Here is a 23,138-nt window from a genome sequence, read left to right on the forward strand (position 1 = left end):
GAGCTGAAAGGCAGCTGAGCTCCTGCAGCAGGCATCAATGAAGTAGCTTCCAGCCTGTGAATGGAGCCAGGACCATTTACACCAGTGGAGAATCTTTCCCCAGGAGTTTGAGGTGTTTTGGGATGCATGGGTGTATATAGGGACATAAGGTTGCTAAAATCAGTGTACAACAGGCAATATACATCCTATATAAATGTGTCTAATTCATTATTGAGCGTATGTGATTTTGTGTGGGACATGTTTTCCCACAACACAGAAGTTCATTTTAAAAATACCCTGGTCTGTAGGCTTTCCCTAAAGACTTTTTCTCCCCACACATCTATTAGCCAACAACATATGCCAGCATTTCTTCCTTAAAAGTAAAAACTGGCACATCGCACACAGCATAAAATAATAAGATGCGATTAAGACAGTAGCTGGAGCTAACCAAAGGCAGAAAACTCGTGCCTGAAAGGTCAAACCTTTATTTAAATTGCCTTTGCAATGGCCTATTTATTTGCAGGTGCTATGAATTAAGAGGGAAAGTCTTGTAATGAAAGAACACCTGGCATGGAAAATCACCTCAGTCAAGCTGAACAAAGTTTCACTCACACTAGAAGGTTGGTTCTTGTAATGGGAAATGTCAGTCAACCTCAGGGCAGGTAACAGTATCCAGTGTTATCTGTAATGAGGCATTTCTGGGTAAGATGCAGTACATGGGCCAGGAATGCTACTAAATGAGTGCTAAAATCAGCACCTCTTACCAGGGAAACAGGATTATTCTATGATTAAAGATACTGAGGTGAGGATAAGGGAGATCAATGCTATGCCCTGCAACACATTTTCAGTGTGACCTTCACAGATTGGTTTGTTCTGAGTTCCCAGCAGGTTGTTCTGGGTATCTGAGAGCTTCAGAGGACAGGGCATTTACACCCACATTTTTGCCTAACAGCAACTCCCCTAAAAAGGCTGCAGATAGGGGTTGAAACAAGATGGTTTTGTGTCTGTGATCCAGGCCCCCTTGTTTAAGAAGCAACTCAGCATGTACTCTATGAGGCCAGTGTGTTCTCATGCCCTTGTCCCCGCACCCTTCCTCGGTCTGGGGGGTCCCTGAGGGAGCATCACTGCTCTGGGCATGGGCTGGGGGCCAAGAGGGTCAGGGCACAGCTGAAGGTGGCTGTGGGATAACTGTCTACATATTCTCAAAGCACCTCTTCCCTCCACAGGGCGGCTGGATCTATAGGGGAGTTGCTTTGCTTTGGTTTTCTTAGGGTGGGGGGTGTGATCTGAGTTCTTGCTTTGGTATGGAAATGTTGGTGTTAGTTTTGAGACATATTGGTGCTGGAAACAAGAAAGATGTACCCATTAAGCGAGTACCACATAGAGTGATGAGAAATGTGTGTTTGTATACAAGTCGCACATCTAGTTTTTTGTCTCCCTGAGTGTTATTGCTGGTTGTCTGATGTTCAAGAATAAACTTGTTGCACGTGAATTACTGGGAAAAAACAAAAGTGTGATAAGGAGACACAGACTGTGGCTAAGAGCTATTTTGAAGGCTGGGGGAGTCTTTCCAGAGGCAGCAGTGCTTCGAGCTCAAGATCCAGTGGTGTGCTGGATAAGGGTAGGAACGATTTTTGGGCCCCTTCTTCCCATCCCCACTACCATGGGGTGCCTCTGCAGCACTGGCACTTGATGAGAGGAGAGAGCGTCAGCACCCAGTCTGCCGCGAGGAGAAACAAATGAAGCTGAATAAGTGCAGATGCTTCTCATTCGGTGTTTGAGTGCAGCAGGCATGCTTGACAGCCATGTCCTCCAAGCAAGGAACAAGGCTGCTGATGTTATTAAGGCTGAAACAGACCCATTTGTGAGGTCCTGGAGAGGGTAGCAGGTTGTGATAGGGATCAACTGCATGGTTGCCCTTTTGGGGCTGGGGGAGGCCCTGATGCCCTTAGTAAGGAGGGATTGGCTATATTGCTGCAAGGCAGCAATATCTGTTAGGCTGCAACCAAGAGTAGCCTGTGGACTGGGGTGGTCCTGGGCTGTTCTCAGGGCTGCTTAGTCTGGGTGGGACAGTCACCCATACATGCTGTTTGGGCAGCTCTTAACTTTCAACAAGTGTCCTATTACTTTTGTTCCCAGTGTAAGTTTGCCACACTTGACCCATTTGAGCTGAAATATCCCCCCCTGAGGTGGCCACCCAACACAGGTCTGCATGGAGGAGGAGATGTGTGGCAACTGTCTCTTCCCAAAGCCAGGGCATGACACTTTGCAGGCTCAGTATGCCTTGTGTGAGAGCTGGTGAAGCCACCCGCTATGGCTTGCTGTTCCTCATGTCCAGGGTAGCAGAGGTCTCTTTCAGGGTCACTTTTTCTGCTTTTCCTGCTGCATCACCTCTCTGCTCCCAGGGTTACTACTGGATGCTGGGTCTTTCATTTGAGCTTGCACCAGGACATGTATTTTTTGCTTCCCAGAGTGTTTAAAATGCTTTCTGCTCAGCCTTTCAAATGTGATGTGGAGTGGCTGGACTGAGTCACCCCCCAAGTGCCTCCTGTCTGAGCATGTGCAGCACTGGCTGCCAGCAGAAAGACTAAGGAAACTCTGGTGTGTTGCTTAAGGCTGAGATAAGGGGCCAAGCCAAAGGGAGCAGGCATGGACACTGACTGGAAATCCAGACAGATTGTGCCAAGGAGTATGTCCTACACTTGTTTTTTCAAGAGACGGGCTTGCAGACCAGGTAGTGCCCAACAAAAATGGCAGCAAAGCTTTTAAGGACCCCAGGGAGAGCTGGCACCACCCCCTTCCCATGGGAGCTGGGATCCCAGCTGGTCAAGGCCACCTTTTCAAGGTCTGGAGAGGGAAGTGGTGGCAGGTTGCCACATTAGTACCCCTGAATAACATGTCATGGCTCTCAGCATCTGCCGGTTCCCACCTTGTGAGGACATCTAATCTTGAAAGAGCTTTTTTCTATATGCCGTGGCAAGCTATGTGCTGGCTTTACATCCCTGTCTGGGGGCCTGCAGCACATTGTAAGGGTTTTTGGCTGGAAGGCTGCAGAGGCAGATGCGTGTGATGGGATTTTGAATGTCAGCAAAGATCACAGAATGGTAGGGGTTGGAAGGGACCTCTGGAGATCATCTTGTCCAACCATGTTGCTTGAGCAGGGGGCACAGGATCACATCCAGGTGGATGCCCATTGCTGTCTCCCTGGTCCTGCCCACAGGCTGCCAGGTGCCAGCTGCAGTGAACCTCCACTGCTTGCAGTAAGTGCTGCGCCTTGAAAATTGGTGCTTCTCCAGGGAGTGCAACAGGAAACCAATATCCACCGTCTGGCAGCCACGAAGTCATAAACCTCTCATTGAGACTAACTAGATGGATGGGATAATGAATGAGTGCCAAGCAGTGTGGAGGTAAGTTTCTACCAGACCGTGCTCCTCTCTCTGACCAGGGAGAGATATTTGGAGAAAGGACAGAGCTGTGGCCCTGGTGTGGGCTCATGGGATCCACGTGTAGCATCTGTGCTTGGAGCTTTGGTATGCCAGTGCTGTGGGCCTTGTTTGTACAGAGGTAGCAAAGCCAGAAGGTTTGTGACCATCCGTTTTTGAAGAGAAGGGCCTCAGTTAATGTTACTGGCAGTGGATAGAGAAGAAGAACCCAGATTATGCCTTCCTGAGGGAAAGACAAGTAAGTCAGTAAGCTCATGTCCATCCTGCCAGCTGGTCACTCAGCACTTGTCCCAAAATGTTTGGGACAAGAGGGGGGAGGTCAGGATGGCATTGGAGCAGGTGGATGGCCAGGCTGGGATGCAGGAGCAAGCTGGGATCCATGGGGAGAAAGGGGACACATTCAAAATCATTGAATTCATGTGTCATTAATCCTACCTCTTGCAGAATAGCTCTTCTACTCTGAAAAGATTCTGATTATCCTCGAGAGGGTGCTTTCTTGGTTATTGCAGGGTTGGAGGGAAGGTTTAAGTTGCATTTGAAAGCCTTCACTTTTGGGGAGGCAAACTGTGGACATTCCTCCTGCAAGGAGAAGTAGTTACTGCCATTTGGCTTGCAGAGAAAAAGCAGTGGGCTTTTTCCTGCTGATAGTTCTCACTCCCAGCTGCTCATTCCTACTGACTTTACGTATTATGGTGGCTGCTTTTCCAGAGGCCAGGGTGAGTGCTCTCCTGGCTGGTATGCTGCAGTGGCAGGGAGGGTGTTTTGCAAAACATCTGGTCAGTGCTGAAATGCAGTTCCTCTGCTTCCTCTGCCTCACTGTTGAGGTGAGTTATCTGTCCCTGGAGTCATAATGGGGTAGATGAGACTGGAAGAAACTGAGGAGTAGAAGGGTGGTGGTGTCCCTTGAAGAAGGGGGTTGCGTGTGAGGAGGGCAACATCCCTGACAGGCCCTACTTTGTCCATATGGCATTTTGCAGAGGTATTATAACTAACTGGAAAATTGTCCCTACATCACAAATATAGGTAGTTATCATCTTACCCAGGAGGGAATGCCTGAAAACTCACACATCTACAGCAATTTACACTAATGGGGTATCTGCCAGGTATTTTCAGTTCCCAAGGCTGCCTTTAGGCTTAAGCCTCTTAAGCCTTTTTTATAGGCACACAGCTTTCACACAGACACCATAACAGTCTTGAAATCAGGGTGTGCAAAAGAAAAAAAACGATATTCTAGTGGGAAGAGATCTTGGGAAAATCTCCTCTTGCAGTTTGCAGATATTGCACTCTCTTTAATAGGGTCTTTTTGCAGCTGGGTTTCTGTTTTTAGTGCCAGTGGCAATTGAAAAGAGGTGATTGGAAATGTCTTTGGCAATTCCTTTTGCTGTGTGAGTAACAGTGTCATGAAATAGATCTCTCAGCACTGTCTTTTCAGTCTGGAATTACATACAAGGGCATAATGGGATTTTTTTTTCAGTACATACATTGTTCAGCAATAAAGTTTCCTTTGAAATCGTTAAGAGTCTGTTGCAGAAATCTATTTATATTTTTATCTTACAAAATTGAAAATTGCCTTTGAAATGACATATCATCCACAGAACAATATTGTTCTTACAAACAGAACCCTTGCTGAGAGTCAAAGTGCTATAAATATTTAAAGAAATTAATTACTAAGTAAGCCAGACTAGTGCCTCAGTCTGTAAATATTAAATGAAACATACACAGTTGACAAAATGCAGGCAGAAACACTGAATTGGGCTATTTCATTGCCTAAATGAAATTAGTTGCAGTGCAAAGGCAACTGTAGAAGTCATTTTTGCCTAATGACAAGCAGCACTCAAAATATGAGGGCTTAAGTCAGTATTTTGCTTGCCGAAAGAAATTTCCGTCCTGTTTTACAATCTACTGCAAAAAGCCCCAAACTTCTTCACCATTGAGGTTACCACTGTGGTTAACTGCATATTTTAAAAAAATGGTCAGGGGGTTGGGCAGGGTTTTTCTGTGGGGTGAGGGTCCAGGTGTGCAGCTCCAGTGTGCTCAGGCCAGAGGGTGAGATGCCCCACAGCTCTCAGGCTGCTCTCTGGGCATCAGCTGCCTGGGCGCTCTGGTCCTGCAGTGATGCCAAGCATCCGAAAGCTGGGCTGGGTAGATGTGCTGGTGGCTTTCAGGGGTGCTTCTCTGGTGAGGAGGGCACTGAGGTGCTGTTACCTCCCCCCTTGCAGAGGAGGAAGTGTCTGGGGCTGCGGAGGTTGCTGCTGTTGTCAGCAAGGCAATTTCATTACAGCTGAGGCTGGGAGAGGATTTAGTCATAGCCAAATTTATTAAGCCATGAGTAATCATGTAAGGGCTCCCATGGATCCAAAGCTGCATTTTAGCTTGATGATTGGTTCATCTGGAATGGCAGGTTTTGACTGGGATTCCTGCACATCATTTTCTGACAGTAAATCAGGAATTTATACTAAGGTGAGAATTTGCAGCATGGATAATACAGAGACTTGTGACTAAGAATCCCAGTGGTGCAATGGTATTAGGCAAATTCTGACTTTCTCTTGTAGGAGGGCAGGAAATGTACATGTTGTTTCACATCTTGGGTGCCGTACCAGTGTAATTGCAAGAGCTAAGTTGCATTTTCTAACTGGACCAAGCAAGGTTGGCAAGTTGCTGTCAGGGAAGGACCTAGGAAGTGGTGCTGGTTTTTAGTGGTGATCATGCTGACGGTGCAGTATGAAAAAATTGTCCTTTGTTCTGTAGGCCCCAAAGCCTGCTTTTTATTTATGTGTTTATTTTTGTATTGCAGCATAATCTAGATTTCTCCCACCTGAGCTGACAAACACTGAGGGAGGAATGACTCAGGGGAGATAGGGGTATGTGAGTGGAGTATGTGAAGATGTCTGCGTGGAAGACCTGGGATGTTGGGGAAACGGTTGTTTACACTTGATCTTTCCTCTCTCACTTACCTGTGTTTTGGGTTTGGGTTTTGTTTTGTTCTTTTTTTTTCTGGTGATATCTTTACAGCTTCTGTAGACTGTAAGTATATCCACAGGCTCTGAAGATTTCTATCAGCTGACATAGGGCTTTTTCCAGAAGACCATAGCAGTGTCTGTGCATGTATTTTTAAGACCCTGTAACATGTATTGTAGGCATATTTTAAACCTTTTTTCAGATTGGCCATGTAACATTTGACCTCATTCTGTGGTATAGGTTTTCACCAAAGTGGAGCTAGGAGGATCCTGCATGGCAGAGAAGAGCAAAATCTTTTATTAAAAGAAAAGGAGAAAGACAATTCAAGAAGAGTCAACCTGAACCTTTAAGGTTCTCTTGGTTCTGAAGCAGAAATATCCTGTAGATTCTTTAGATTTTCATTTAATGAAGTCTTTGCAACTAAAGACTAATAGTCAGTTTCTACCAGTTGTTTCCATACTGCATGAGAGTACATGGCATGAACAAAACGCCACTGCATGAAGTACTATATAAATATAGAAAGAAAGAAAAAGAGAGTGGCCCACACTACAGAAATGACATATCTGTATCACCCAGGGTCTCTTCAGAGCTTCTCTGTCTCTCAACTGGAGCTCAGTTTGCTGGGTGGTTCACTGATACCATGTGCTAAGGCGACAGGCAGTGACAGGTGTGTTTAACTTTCACGGGAAAAATGTCCCAAAAATATGTCAGTGGAGGTAAAATATGTGCATTTGAGATTTAAATTGGAGCTGGTTATTGTATAAATACAGAATTAGGTGGTTTTATATCTCAGTGCATTCAGATAATTTGCATCCTGTGGGCTCAGTTCTGCTGTGAGGGTGCATTTTTTATCACTGTTGGGTTTTGGATGACAGAGACGTTAAACCAAAATGTGCAGACTGACCACCCGTTACAAGTAACAAAATGTACCAGCCCAGTCCACCCAAGCACAGGCTGCTGCAGGGTGTGCTTAGAAGCATTTTGTCTTATCTAACAGCAGTATAATTTCGTCTCCCATGGATTCAGCTCAAGCAGACACTGTTTGTGATAACTCTGTCCCTGTTGTTTGTTGGATCCTTCCGTGGCTCAACAAACAAGCTCCATTCATCAGCATCACTGCAGTTGCCTGACACAGGATAAATAGTCTTTGCTCAATAAAAAGGAGGAGGTCTGAGTGTGGTCATGATTGCCACCTCTCACAAAGGCTTTGACTGGAGGTGTGCAAAGACTTTGGGATGTATACAGGCGTAGGCACTCCTGCTGCGTTGCCACGCCCCCTGTCTGGATGCAGCACAGACATGATCTGACTGAGCACTGGCCTGTTCCAGTGTTTGTGTCTGATGGATTTTAACTCCTCTAAAGTCTGTTACCGTATGAAGAGATAGATGAGCCGGGCACCTGATCCTGTCTCACTATAGAGTTAACTAAGATGATAACTGAATTCCTGGGACATGGTTCAACTACATGATGCACCAGTTCTAAGCCACTGTAACAGCCAGTACTAGTGAGCTATGGGTAAATATATATATGGTAATGTGTAATGGCAGTGAAGCTGAAGCATCTGTGCAACTCCATTATCCGTTATGGTGCAACTGGCATTGCATATGCATAGAAAGGATTTTTGCTGCCATTAGTGAAGCTACATAGATGATGTCCCTTGAGGTGCTGGCTTTTCAGATTTGATTGGTGTTTTTCTCCAGATCCATCCCCTTAGCTCCTTCTGAATGGAAGACATGAGTGTGTTCATTAAATAGGCTGCAGGATTTTCATTCCATGAAAACTAATTGGCATCCAGGAATGACGATAATCCCACTAGTACATCTAATTAGAGGAGAGCAATCCTCATACTCCCCAAGCAGTCTCCTCTCAATTTAGAAGGAGCTCAGGCACAGAAATTCACTTGTTGTCTGAAGATCTAGGTTCTAGGATGAGCCAAACGTGGGGTTTTTTAAAAGCGTTTGTATTTGAGAGAATCCAGCAGGATAAATAATGTTTATTCATAGAGCAATAGATTGTCACAACATTCTGAGGCATGTATATCAGTGCAATCAAAGTTCTGACACATCTGAGAAGGGAGGTTGGGGTGTGCCATTCAACTGATCGAGTGAAATATGCCACCTTCTGCTGTAATCCTGATGGAATGCAGTCACATCTCTTTCCTAATCTGAGGGGAAGCTCATGCCAGCTGATACCTGACTGTAAAAGTCCATGTGAAGCAACATTGTTTTGAAAATATAGGCTGACTTAATTAACTGTGGGCAAAGTGTTTGGATTCTTGTCTCCCACTCTACCCAGCGCTTGTCAGGCCACACCTGGAGTACTGTGTACAGTTCTGGTCCCCGCTATACAAAAAGGATGTGGACAGGCTGGAAGGGGTCCAGAGAAGGGCCACCAAGATGATCAAAGGACTGGGAAGCCTGGCATATGAGGATGGGCTGAGAGAACTGGGTTTGTTCAGCCTTGAGAAAAGGAGGCTTAGAGGGGATCTCATCACCACGTACCAGTACTTAAGGGGTAGCTACAAAGAAGATGGAGACTTCCTTTTTACAAGAAGTCACACGGAGAGGACAAGGGGGAATGGATACAAGTTGCTCTTGGGGAGATTCTGATTGGACACAAAAGGAAAATTTTTCACAGTGAGAACAGTCAATCATTGGAATAATCTCCCCAGGGAAGCGGTAGACTCGGCCACGTGGGACACTTTTAAGATTTGGCTGGACAGGGTGCTGGGCCATCTTGTCTAGACTGTGCTCTTCCTAGAAAGGTTGGACTAGATGATCCCTGAGGTCCCCTCCAACCTGGGATTCTGTGATTCTCTGTCTATTTTCCAGCACTGGCAGAAAAGTCTGTGGGATCATGTTTTGAAATCCTACCCTTGGGTGCTAAAGATGGGATTAGATATACTCTATCCAGTTCTGACCCTGCTCCTGTCACAGACCTCTTGGGTGACCCCTGCAAAACCTGCAAATGTTTGTAACCTTGATTCTGATAAAATCTGAAGGCATTAACATGTGCTTCTAGAAGGCCCTGATATAACTGATGGCAAAACATGTCCTGGCAGTGTTTTAACATCTTCTCTTATCAACAGCAAATACAGGACTTTTTGATTCTTTGGGGTCAGCCCACACAATGCTGAGGTGCCCTCAGAGAAATCCTACAAGTCAAATATAAATAAACCAACCAGCACAGAGAAAAGAGCCGTGAAGCTCCAGTGATTGCCGCTGCAGCCCAAGGGATGGATTAGAAGTTATGTGGGGTAGGGGTGTGGGACTCCTTCATCTCAGCTGTCTCTTCTGCAGCAAGAAGGCTTCTGTAGTGGTGGTTGTACTGACTATCAACAGGACTTATGTGACACAGGTACTTAGTATGACTACCTCATAGATACTAAAATAGCTGGCTATTTTTATTCAGCATCTTTTTATCACTTGCTCCTTTTGGCTGTCATGTCCAAGATAAGTACAGCCGACAAATGCTGGAGTAGAGCAGTTACACAAGGATAACTAGAGAGTGCTATTTATATGCCTGAGGAAGCAGAGAACACTTAAATGGCAAATGTTTCACCTAAAATTCTTTCTTTTGAGCAGCTGAAGATGTTGAGGCCAGGCTGAATCCTCACACAGACAGGGGAGGACATGGGGGCCTTGGAGCCAGTGAAATTCTTCGTAGTCTTTTGAATCTGGCTCTCGACTTTCCACAGTCAAGGCTGGTGATTTCCAAAGAAAAATCTATCTGTGGAGATGGGGCTCGTATAGGCAGTACGGGAATGGCATGCAGGAGGAGGAGGTTGAGGAAGCAGAGAAGATGTTGCAGTGTTGATTTGCTTTTCATGGTGGCCAGGTAACCGGGTTCTGTTATTCTGGAGAAACTGTAATCTGAATGCAAGGTGAACAAGGTATCTGGCTTTGCCTCCTGGAGTTAAAGGCTGTCTTCTAAAACAACCTTCAAATGGAGCTGAAGTTCCTGGCTTCCTTTATGCACAGATGAAGCTGCATGTGAGTTTTACTGGAGTGTTGTGTCCTTGAGCCTTGTTTTATATGTTTAAAGGATATATGGTTACAGAAGCCTGGCATTGTTAATACACAATATAGTAGTCAGTACACAGAACGATAATAGATATAACTGCCATTTTGCTGTATAGATCCATTGTCCTCCATGAACACTGGCAATTAAAGGGCCATCTGCTTAGCACTGAGAACAATCAAAAAAGAACAACTGAAAAATACACATCATTTGGAGATGGCTTTCTAAGAGTTAATAAATGGAAAAGCAAAACAGGTCCTGGGGTTACAGTGCCTTTGCCAGGCTCTGAAGGAAACTGGGGGGGAGTGTTCAGAATTGCTGTGGAGAGCTCATCATAGCTTGTCACTTGTGCTTTCCAGTCCATCAAGGACTAATCAGTACAGTGGAGGCTGTTTAAGAAAATTGTGTAAAACTTGATCTTTGTAGATTTTGCTCTGGCTCTCAGAGCATCATTACAGTAAATACGAGGTTTGACTGTGGAGCTGGATGCTAAGAGCAGTGATTTCCTTGGTAAAACTCTTGAGGAACACTGTGTGTTGTTCACTCACCAGATGACATAAGAATGGGGATCACTTTGCAGTCATTCTCTAGTTCTGGGTTTGCTGTGTGTGGCAGCGGGGGGGGGAATGATTTGAGTGGAAGGAACATAAACCTTGCAGGGAAAAAAAAAAGAAAGGCTGCTGCAGCATCTGAAGAGGCTTTGGCTGGAAATGGATGTGAAAACGCAGTGGTGATTTCTGGTGAAACCTGTTCAAGCAGGATGGATTACCGCACCTCCTGCCTGTAGGTAGACGCTCAGCACCCTCTTACGGTGGGAAAGACCCGAGGATGATACCGCATCCCCAGAGCTCGAGAAAGGGGCAGGGAGACCCCGCTTTTCTCCCCTTCTGAGGAAATGTAAAGGGGTATTAGGAATATTAGGCGGGGGGCAGGAGGAAGAGATGTGGTAGTCGCAAAGGAAGGGAAAATGGGCTCGGCTTTCCCAGCTGCGGAGAAGCTTGCCCTCGTACCGGTGAGGCGGGGGAGCCGGGATGGGGGGGAAGGAAGGGGGCGGCCTGCGGCGGGGGCACGCGGGGCTCCCGCGCTGCGGGCGGCGCCGCTGAGTGGGAGAGGACAAGGCGGCGGCGCCGCCCCCGGGGGCTCAGAGTGACGCAGGCTCCCGGCCGGATCCCCCCCCCCCGTCTCCTCCGCCCCCGCTCCCCCCTTTATATAGCGACGAGCCGAGCCGAGGTGAGCGGAGCCGAGCGGAGCATGGGGCGGTTGGTGCTGCTCGGCCTCCTGGGGGCCGTCGCCTTGGCAGGTGAGCGGGAGCGAGGGCGCGGCCCCCCGCTAGCGGAGGGTGGCCGCTGAGCTCCCTCAGCGGCGTGTCCGGCGAAGCCTGCCCTCGCCGTGAGGGAGCGGCGAGTGGAAATCCCCGCCGGGCGCGGGGTGGTTTGAGGGGGATGGAGGGGCTTGTCTTTGAAAAGCGGTGGAGCTCCCCGCTGCCGGAGGGGTGTCGCCATCGGTGGGTGTATGACGTCATGCCCGGCCCGCCCTGTGTCACCCTGGTCACCCTCCGGACGGCCCTGTGGGATGAAGGGTGAGGTAAGGCGGGGGTTGAGGAAGGCGCCAGCGCCACAGCGGCCACTCCGAGGGGTGCCCCGGCTGCCGCCACCCCTCTGATCGCCGCTGCCGGGTAAATGGCAACCGGCCCGTTCCCCCATGCTGTGGGAGGGCTAGTCGGCTACTTCTGTTTTTCCTCGCTCCATACAGTTATTTTCCACGAAGGCTTCTCGGTATAATTTTATTCGAGCGGTGCCACGAGATTTTTGCCTGCTAGTTCTTGATACTGGGAGGTGATTGTAAAGTAGCAGGTCTGCAGCTTTAACAGAATTTTTGTTTTGGCGTGTGGCACTAAATATTAAAACCATACAGTGAAATGAAGATTAAACACAATAGGATGAGGTGATTGCTTGGCTTTGTAGCTATTTATGCATACTGCATCATTTCTTGAAAGAATTAGTGTTATTCCAGGTTGAGTAATTTGGCTTTGGGTATATTAGAGGTCTCCACGTGGAAAAGCTTCTGGGACTTGTACAGAAACTCTTGAATGAAGTTGACTACCTTCACGTGCCTTTTTTGTAGTCAGAGGGGAGGGTGGAAGATGAGGGGAGAGGCCCTGACACAGAGAAGCTGGTTAGACTTATTCCACAGACCCCATGGGGATTTCTTACCAAATATTTTTTCCTATTTATGTCATCAAACAGGTCAGGTACCTCTTTACATCCTTTTGGCTATCTTGCTTTTAAATGTCAGCCAGAATCAATGAACTAAGGAGTTTGTTTGGGGCTGGGAATCGGTGAAGTAGTAACTTCAGGAACTTACTAGCTGTCCTGCAAATCAATATGCCAGTTTCTGTCATCTTTCCTATGAAGGGTTTTTGCTGACGTTTTCATGAGCACTGCACTGAGTCATTGGCATTAATGAAATAAAGCCCTGTGGGGATTCTGTCGTGGACCCACCGAAAGATCTGTCCCAATCTTGGAGAGGCAAGCAAAAGCTGTGTGAATTTGTTGTGCATTTCTCATCCTTTTTCGTGATCTTCATCAGCTCTCAGCACTTCCGCAAACTCAAATAATCTGGTTGTAACTGCCTGGGCAGATTTGGTTCAGGAGGGGGAAGCGGACCCAGGGCTTTGCTTTACTTTGTGGGTCTGTGGTCTGGTTTTCTGTACAGGAAGGATTTCCATCTTGGTGTGTGCTCTGACTTTGTTTCTGCTGTGAAACCTTGCAGTTGTGCCGTCTGCTGTGTTCCTCCCCAGTCATCGGGTGCCCTGCCACCTGACAGTGTTGGCAGTGCTGGGGTGATGGCTTCACCCTTCCTGAGCACACATAGAGAGGCAGGCAGAGATGTTGGTCAGCCATCTCCAGCTGGCAGAGGGCCATGAGGGAGCTCATGTCAGCTGGCATGGGCTAGCGCTGCCAGCACTGGCGTGAAGTGGGGCATGCTGGCTCCCCACAGGCTTCCTGTCTCAGCTCCGGCAGAGCAGCTGCCTCAATATATTATTTCAGGCTCTGGGATGGATTGGATATTCATTTTGTTCCTACGGGCAGGTTAATATGACATATGTCCAATACCATTTGCTTTTTCTGACATTGTTATGATAGCCTAATGCTTCCTCTTTGTCTGTGCATGTCAGCTTTTCATCATTAACCAAGCACTTGCGTAATGGTCATTAATCTATCTGTAAATCTCCTTGGAGAGTTGGGAGCTTTGGAATGACAGAGCAAAGGCAGTGAGTACAGTCTGACTTTATATTTCCGCAACGCTAGCATAGTGCTTGAGAGGCAGCCCGAAGCTGGCAACTCTAATAGCAAAAGATGTTCAGAAGTTTGTCTGTTCTGTGCTTTACCACATCGACTGAGTATAACTCACAGGAGACGTGCTGTGGCAGCATCAATAAAAGGACAAAATCAGTTGTTTGCCCTTGTGTGTGTCATGATTTCTCATGTGCTGGAGGACCAGAGGAGCCTCGTCAAGAAGAGGCGATGAAGTAGGTCATCCCCTCTGCTTACATGTAAGGGGTGAGCTTGAGGAGCTCGTGCCATAAAAGCAGTGTCTCCAACCCCTGTGGGATTGGAAGGTTACTCCTTTTAGTGAACAACTTTTTTTTTTTTTTTAGTAGAAGGGACTTTGCTGCCAGTCTTCTGCCCCCACGTGTACACATATCTTTATCTTCTGTGCTCAGATGGAGGGTGCAGGCAGGTTAGACTGCTGTGGCATCACCACTGTGCAGTGTGGTAGTTATTTGCATACTAGGTTAGTAAATGAAGTAACCTGAAACCTGACTCAGCACTGAATGCAAAAGATGGGGGAGAGGTTTGGCTTTGTATGGCACCATCTCCCCCATACACCACTTGGCATTCTGGGGAAATGATGGGTTAGGGATGTAGTGCTATTTTAGGGGAATCCCTTCTGTGCTATCCTTGTGTGGGTTCCCTTCCTTGATCACAGTTGTATACACAGGGAAGAGATGGAGGCTGGAGAAGCACATTCCTACCTACATATGTGTTTGGGTGAGCAAAAATAGAAGACAGTAGAAATATCAAGAAGAGTTGTTATTATATTGTGTTCAATTATTACACACAGAGCCAGTGTTTAACGGGATGCCTGCTTCCTCTGCAGACACAGAAAAGAAGATTTCGCTGCTTTCAATAGCATGAGACTACGTGTGCTTGTCTGCTTCACAGGAAACTTCCTTGGGGCAGTGTTAGTTCTTCTGATGCTGTAAGGTAAACTGACGTCCTTCGTCTCCATAATCTGATTTGTGTTCATCTGTTACAGAAGTTCTCTCACTGTCTCAATGAAGCAGTATGGCAAAGAGGGTGATAGATGTATTTAAGACTATCCTGACTTGTGTAAGAACTTCAGAACTGCACCCCAAGCTGTAAGTTTGTGTACTGTGATAACAAACCATGCGGTAAGTCTGTGAAGCCATGATAAAATAAGGCTTGCTTCTACATACTTGCGTGTGGCTGGCAGACTTGCTTAACTTCATTTCTGCAAATATCGAGGTGGATGAGAATTGACACCGTTTACTAATAATGCACAGCAGCCAAGCTCATTAACCAGCTGGAGACATATTGGAACAGTGATGGCAAAATAAAGCAGCATGGAGGTTTCTTTTGCAACAATTTCCTTCTAAAAGCAAGTACCTTGGGCCAGGTACAATAGAACTGGTGCAAGGAGGTGTTAGTTACCCCACGTGTCCTCAGGACAGAGAGAGAGATAGGTTGTGCTGCTTCCTTCCAGAGTGGCGTTTTCCACTGGGATTTTATTTTTCTTTTTTTTTCCCTCCTATTTCTTGGGGTGATAATGAACCACTCAGTTAATGGAAATTTTCCTGTCCTTTCTGGATCCGTCCTTCCTTCCAGGAGCCACTTCCTATCCAAGTGAGACAAGATTTTTCCAGTAGGGCTGTGCCAGTAGTTGCTTTAAAGCCTTGAAGAATGGTCTATTAGGGAGGTGGTGGTAGGGCACCCAGAGCCCCTCGCAGAAGCCAAAAGGTTCTTGGGGTGCAAACAGGCCTTGCATGTTTCCTGTTTTTACCACCAAACAGGTACAATTACATGAAGACCTGACTTGCAGTGAAGCCCTGGTCTTTGAATTTAAGTGTTGCTTTCTGGGTTTTTTTTTGGTGTATATTCCTTCTGTGCTAGAAATGTCAACATGCCTCTTCTCTCATGCTGGGCTGCAACTTCACATTGCTTGTCCATCCTGAATAAGAAAAGATGTAATGCAAAATGTGTCTGGTTTACTGACCTGCCAATCCAAAACTTAAGCCATCTCAGCAGACCACTTTGACTGAGGACTCCTTACAGTGATGCTTGTTGCTAGGATTAATGAGTCTGTAATAATTTGCTTTTCTTTTAGGTGTCAGTGCCGTTCCAGTGGAAGATGACCATATTGAAGAAGTGGTGAGTAGCTGCATGGCAAAGCAAATTTCAGAAAATATCAGTCACATGCTCTCCATGTTTTGTCTTTAAACTCTCAGGGTAATGCTTTTTTTTTTCCTAAGGGTAAACTCTTAAGAGATCATCGGTGATGTGGAACTCAGAGTCCCTTTAGCTGTCAGAAGATACCTGCATGCACTTCAGTGCATTTGATGAAAATGGAAGCTGGCTTCTTGTGTCAGTGTGGTACTTTTGAAACTCTATGTTCTACAGCTGCCCGAAAGATGATCTGAAATATTATTTGATAGTACATGTTATTGGACTGTAAAAAGTGAGATGGCAACTTTGAAGAAAGATGAAATATCTACAGTTACCAACTACGTAATGGACTTTCTAATGCCGTCCTCCTATCTCCTACTTTGGAAAGAGATTCTTAACCTGTTTGATTAAATAAATGCCATTAGCTGCTCTCAGCACCTGTAACCTGACATCTGACCCTCTCCACTGATTGATAGTGTGACCATTTAGATTAGTAAACTCCTGGTAATAACTAAAAACAGTTAAAAGACAAACAGATGTATAAATGTTCTATTGTCTCTTCCCATCCAGCCACCCAGATTGTCAGCCTGAGAGTCTTGTAACTCTGACGATCTGAGCGCTTGCTCACAACCAACAAGTTTAGCACTTGAAAATAATATTGCATGAATTTGTACAGAAGAGCTATTCTGGTAGCGCTTAGGATTAGAGGAGATTGTGTGACTTTCCTAAATTGATCAATTTCCTCTGCTACCAGAAGACTGTCCAGTTGAATGTTAACCGCTGAAAGAGGCAGGGCTTACATCACACACACAAAAAAATGTGGGGCATGTCACTTACAGAGTATATAAAGGTGGTTTTGGTTTATTAGCAATCCAGGCAATTCTTCTGGTAACACCTTTGCAGCATCCTCATTTGGACAGATCCTCATCTTTTGAGTGTGTGTTGTGTTGGTTATTTTTTTTGTAGGGTCCTGTTACCACATGTTGTTTGACTCTCCCTTGTACTGAACAGGGTATTTAATATTTAAAAATGTACAAAAGCAGCCTGTTACCTATGCAAACAAAAGGGTAGATAAAAAGAGCTAATGACTGTCCTCTGGTATGGGAGTGAGGAGCAAAGCACTTGTTGCCCAAATGCACAGGAAGTTGTGGTAGAGCTGAGGATTGCTCAAAATTCGTAAATATGAGCCCAAACGCTAGTTCTAAATTAGCTTTACTCACTAACTGGGTCAGAACTAGGATTTCCATTTTTGCCATGAGATTTTTTTCTCCTATTTTGTTTCTTCTAGGTAACACGGTGCATAGTGGAAGTTCTGTCCAATGCTCTATCTAAGCCAAATGCACCACTGATTAATCCTGAATGCAAAGAAATCCTGAAGAAGAGTAAGTATAACATTATCTGAACTTGTGAAAGGAATTTGGTAGATGGGTTCTCTCAGTGTTGGAGCTGGTGAACTGTTATTTCAGCCTGTGTGAAACTGGTGCCTCTAAATTTCAGTGTCAGAATTCTGATTTCCTTCCGTTTAGTCTGTCTTGCTCAAAGAGCAAACAGCCTGACCTGGTAACTGTCAGGGATTCTTGACTAACATGTAGCTCTACTTAAGGCACCTGGGGAGTCTGGGAGAACTAGACAAGCTCTTTAGGTAGCCTAAGAGGTCAACAAATGTGACTGGGTTTGGACCACAGGCTGAATGCATCCCAGGGAATAGGAAGTGGCTTCAGTTAAACACCACTTAAATCAGCAAGGCTCCTGTGCCTGGTGGCAACTGAATCCACGCACAGCTTAGGAGAGGGGAGTCTTTTGCTCAGCCCAGAAACGATTTAAGTTTGTGATACTGATTCCGGAGGTTGGGAGACGTGTGCTGAAAGCTCCCTGTGGGAGTGTTCATTTCAGATGAGCTCATTCCTACAGCATGGTGCTTAGCTGCTTCGATGTCGAGGTGTAACCCTGTTTGCATGCTTGGTTACTGTCTGTAGTGAAGCATGGTGAAGTTTGACACTGTGCCAATCTGCGGAAGACACATCTTTCTTTTCTGCCAAGTTATATCTATTTGATTACAGAACAATAAAAACGCTCTTGAACTTACCTGCCAGCAAGAAGCAATAATGAAACCCATCTGTCTCCTGCTTGTTTACAGAGGGAATAATACATGGCCCTAATACAGTCATCAGAAGAGGGTGGGTTTGGGGCTTTGGGAATACATGTATTTGTGTCTAACAGCCCCATATTTCTAGGAAATGCTGAATGCCATCAGGCATCAAGCTTTGTTTATGACGTTGTTAGTTTCAGGAAAAAGCCTGTATATTTGCCATGTTTCAGAAAATGAAAAAAAAAAACCCCACTGGAAATAGGGGGTAAAGGACCATACCGTTCCCGTTAGACAGGTATCCTCCAGATAATGAGAAGCTTTTCAGAAATAATGAGCTATTTTTAAATCTGTGCAGCTACTGCCTGCAAACTTTTAGGATTTGTGATCTATTTCTGATGTTGCTCAGACACAAGTGAAGCAGAAATATCTTAATAGAAATACACTGTTACCGTTGTGGTCAGAGTCAGATTTTCATTTAGCATTTTGGAAATAGTGGAAGGAGCATGATTTGATTAAAAACTCTACTGAAAAATAACATTTTTTCCCCCAGTCAATTTAGAACTTTTAAAATTAGCTAAAAGTCCCAAATATATTCAAGTAGCTTGAAATAGGTGGTTGTCTTTTTTGTGAATAAGTGTATGTGATGGGTAAGGTCTGACATTCAAAGAACTGAACATAACTCTAGATCCCATTGATTTTTTTAGTGGGAATGAGAGTTAATTTAATTCAATACTAAAAATGTGATCACAAAGAAAAAAGCCAGAGGAAGAATTATTCTGGAAATTTCAGTGGAACTTTTAAAATGCCTAACTAAATGAAAAATAATTAATGCTTTTCCAGGCAAACATACAAAATATTAGAAAATTATGAATTTTAAAAGCAGAATTAAAATATTAATTCTGTCCAAATCTTCATGCTGCTTTGGGAGCCAGTTATCTATTTAAACTGAAATAACCCTTCAGTGGAGTTGGATTACTTCACTGTGCTGCTTTTATTATTGCAGGTGGTAGAAATGACAGAGAGAGAAGTGAAAACAAACAACTTGAAGTGAGGTATTTGAAAGACCCAGCAGAAATTGAAAAACATCATACCAGGAGCATGGAGAAAGAACAAAGTCAGGCAAAAGAGGAATCTAAAAAGTACGTGAAAGGAAGCGATGAGGAGAAACTTGCTCATGAGGAAGGTAAAAGCAAGGAAGAGGAGGATGGACACCACATCATACCTATTCAAGAAGAGAGAGTTCATACAGAAGAAACGAAACACTCTCAGGAAATTAGAAGAGAGGAGGAGAATAGCTACCACAGTGAAGAAGAAAGCAAAGAGAGCAAGCGTCATGACAAAGAGGTAGAGCATGCTGTTCTCAGCAAGAAGTCCCACTATGGAGGTACAAGCACAGAGGAGTTCCCTGATGGGAATGATAAGCGCTCCATGGGCCACTGGCATTCAGAGGAGAGAATGCAGAGCCCGTACAAAAGAATTTATGAAGGTGAAGAGGAGGAAGAAAGAAGTGAAAAATACCACCATGAGTCTAAGGAACGTGATTTCTCCCATCAGCAAGAGAATGAAGAATCTGATGAGAGTGAAGAAACAGAGGAGGAAATGCAACCTTACAAAACCGAATATTATCATGGGAAGCATAGAATGGGTGAATCCTCTGAAGAGAAGAGGGGCCGTGGTGGTGAGAAAGAGGAACTAGCTGAGGAATCAAACACAGAGGAGGCCCATCTCTGGGATGAAAGGAGCCACCATCAGAAACATCATGAAAAGTCTGAGCAGGAGCGTGAGGAGAAGGGCGGTTATCGTGGGAAGCATGGGTCTGAAGAGGTGGAGGAGAAGAGGCATGCAGACCAGGGAAGTGATTACAGAGAAAGATCGCAGCAGAGTGAAGAGACCAGTGAAGAAGAAAACAAGCAGCATCGCCACAGTGAAGAAAATGATGAGAAATGGCGTGAGGAGAGGAGACACCATGATGGATCACATGAGGCAAGGAGGCACCATTCTGAGGGAAGGACATATTTTGGAGATGAAAGTGAGGAAGCGCTGGACAGGTATCTCAGCGGTGGCAGCAAAGAGAAGCAGCATCGTGCTGGAGGGAGATACCGCTTGTGGGACAATGAAGATGAAGGGTCGCAGAAAGCACACGCTCGAGAGCACAAAGGGCAGGCCAGAAGGCACTACAGCACTGAGGACAGTGTAGAGCAGCAGCGCTACCCTGGCAACAGTGAGGAGGAGGAAGAAGTAGAAAAGCAGCATCACAGCAGTGATCAGTTGGAAAATGAAGAGGAGAATATGGAGGAGGGAAGATATACAGAGAGAGAAGAGTACAGAAGCCTTCTCCCTGCAGAGGATGAGAAGAGAACCATGGCATCCTACAGCGCTTTCTACCCACTGCTGTGGTGGAAAAGTCGACACTTTGAGAAAAGGGACAGCGCAGGACAGCAGATTCTGGAGGGCAAAGAGGAAGGCACACCCACCCTGAATGAGAAGAGTCTTTTTCCTGAATATAATGGCTATGACTGGTGGGAGAGAAAGCAAATCCTAAGTGCTCTGAACCATGGACGCACTGAGAAGAGGAATCGTAGCAAAACGAACCGATATGATATGAAAAGGCAGTACAACAAGATGGATCAACTTGCACAACTTCTGAGTTACAGGAAGAAATCAGCTGAATTCCCAGAGTTGTACAGTTCTGGAGAAGACATGAAAAAACGTCATGTAATCAGGAATGACAGAGGAAGTCTGAGCCAGAGGCCTCTGACAGAAGAGGAGGTATCTGTACAGATGTTTTTCTGAAAAGCTAGGGGAAGCTGACTTTACATGCACATTTCTAAATCCACTCCTAAGGCAGCTGGTAAACTGTGTATGGAAAAACACAAACAAGGTTAAGTCCATTGAGAGCCAGATCTCCAGTGATTTAAAAATATGCTTTCTTTGGATGAATTCAGTGGAACTACCCCAGGGCACAATTTGTAAAATAAAGACAATGTGCATCCTCATTAGCTTCTGTTCACTGCAAGAAAGGAAGAGAAAAGATTTTCTTTCTCTTTGGGTGCTACCTCTCTGGAGCTCTAGGGTCTTACAGACTAGCAAAACAGAGGTGCCCATTGCAGCAGGAGCAGAGGGTTAATCAGCAAGCACCACTTGTTCTGTCTGGTTGTTTAAAATGTACATCTGAAAAGCAAGTTGGACATTTAGGGTGAAATTCAGCTGTCCATTGACTTTCCTACTGTAATTGCAGAGCAGAATCTGGCTTGCACTTGTAAGCCCGATTTGTGCATGTAGTTCCCATGTATGTGAATCCTCTTTTGTTGGACTTCCTGTTCTGCTTTGGTGTCCAGGAAAACTGAGTCTACACGCATCAGCTAGGTGCTCCTCATGTGTCCCTGTATCTATTGCACAAAGCTGAGCTGGGAGGCAGTGGAGGTTTAATACTAATTTATATAGAGGTTAAATGGTGTTAGCGAGTCATTATAATAAACAAAAATTCGCTGCATAAACTTTTTTTCCCCTAGTGTCTGGTAGCATGGAGGTGTTCCTTTTGTTGCACACTGTGCTTGCTGTGTGTCATAAGCCAGAACCACTGCAATCCTTGTTCTGGAGGTTGTAGCCTCCAAAGCGACCTTCACCTGGGCAGAAGTGACTGCATGCCGCAGGGGGTGGCAGCTGTGAGATAGCAGGAGGACACTACTAGATAATGGTGCTTTAAAGCTGAAAAGATCAAGCTGTAATTAGGTCCAGCTCTCAGAATGAGTATTTTGATACTGTCCCCAGCCCTAATTCAGTTAAAAGTAGGAAATTGCACAAATCTCTGAAGTATGTGCTGCATTGCTATAAACGCTCCCCACCCCAGCAAGCTGCCCAGAGACCAGTAAGTAGCAGGAGACACCTGCCGCAGAAATGGTCTTTGTCTCTCATTTTCATGGAACAAAACCTTTACCAAAGTTATTTGATGTGTGAAATGCTCTGTATGTTTCCACAGGAAAAGGAACTGGAAAACCTGACTGCTATGGATTTGGAGCTGCAGAAAATAGCCGAGAAGTTTAATGACCACCAGAGAGGCTGAAGATGATCTGCTTTGGTGTTTCAAAGCTAGGTGTAGCTGCGCTCACAATACCTGCATTTTGTGGTGAATTCACTGCCACTGGATTGCTGTTTGCCCTAAAAACCAGGAAATACTATTTACTGTCCACTATAATGTAGTGATTTATACAGCTGAAAATGTCTTTAATTTGCTATTATGCTATCAAGATCTGAATAGCCTGAATTTTAGTACGATAACCTTTCATGCCTAGCATGAATTTTTAATATGCTTGTGAAAATAATTGTGTTCAGTGTTCTTCAAAAATATATTTGTCTGAGTTTGAAATAATAAAAACCATTGATCTTGGACCAAACTTTCTCCTTGCTTATTTGACTGATTGGGTTATTTCAAAGTAAGCTGCATCACATGGATAGATCATGTACAAAATGTTGACTTGTGGTTCACCAATATTTTTTAAAAGTTACAGGGAGCCTATCTGTGCCTTTTATTTGCCAGTTGGCAAGAGCATGAGAGGTAAGAAACCATGTCAACTAATTTGCTCCAGTAACTCAGAAACGTTCTATGAATTATTTAGTTCTGGAAAACTAGTCATGAAAGAAGCAAAGAGGTTGCAACACCAAATGGATGCCGGTTAATTTGGAAAACACATGGTGCTTCAGTATTGATGCATTAGGTAGGAGATTGGTTTTGCCACTTACGCAGACTAAGTAGTCCCGTGAATTCAATCACCTACTGAATGTGCTTTGCTAACAGATTCTTTCTGCCTACCACAGGCAAGCAGGTGGTGGTGAGAAGCATTACGGAGCTTGTACGGTGCATTGGAGTGGGGTTGATCTTGTACAAGGCAAGTTTTGCGGCAGCCAGCGAGCTGGGGGTAGGAGGGCCTGTGTGTAATGAACTCTACAATGTCTTTTGGAGAATGAGTGAGTGGTGTGGGGAAGGAGCCACGTGGTAATCTTAACAACACTATGAAGCAGTAAAAGAAATGATCCCATAATTAGTTTAAACTACTCCAAGTATTTGGGGTTCAGTTTAATTTAACTTAGCCAAATGTGTAGTTTTACAGACTTTCTGCTGTGACAGTGTCTTCGGTGGCTTGTATAACACCACACATAGCAGAGAGGAGCTATACAATG

At 45.2% G+C, this 23,138-nt stretch overlaps 1 protein-coding gene across 10 annotated transcripts in view; it reads left to right on the forward strand.

The window, feature by feature from the left end:
- CHGB (chromogranin B) overlaps positions 1-22,354 on the forward strand; it is a 79,555-nt gene extending 57,201 nt beyond the window's left edge. For 2 of the 10 annotated variants that reach the window (XM_075088312.1, XM_075088311.1), the window contains exons 5-8: positions 15,813-15,856; positions 17,160-17,253; positions 18,964-20,729; positions 21,940-22,354. In XM_075088312.1, coding sequence (XP_074944413.1) covers positions 15,813-15,856; positions 17,160-17,253; positions 18,964-20,729; positions 21,940-22,023 — 1,988 coding nt within the window. In that variant the 3' untranslated portion in view covers positions 22,024-22,354. Of the gene's footprint in view, positions 1-11,533; positions 11,701-14,564; positions 14,672-14,723; positions 14,827-15,812; positions 15,857-15,957; positions 16,070-16,099; positions 16,214-17,159; positions 17,254-18,963; positions 20,730-21,939 lie in introns of those variants that run through there. The other 8 variants (XM_075088320.1, XM_075088318.1, XM_075088321.1 and 5 more) reach the window with 8 other exon arrangements.
- The last annotated feature ends 784 nt before the right edge of the window (positions 22,355-23,138 follow it).

This window comes from Phalacrocorax aristotelis, chromosome 3 (assembly GCF_949628215.1).
Source record: "Phalacrocorax aristotelis chromosome 3, bGulAri2.1, whole genome shotgun sequence".
NCBI lineage: Eukaryota > Metazoa > Chordata > Aves > Suliformes > Phalacrocoracidae > Phalacrocorax > Phalacrocorax aristotelis.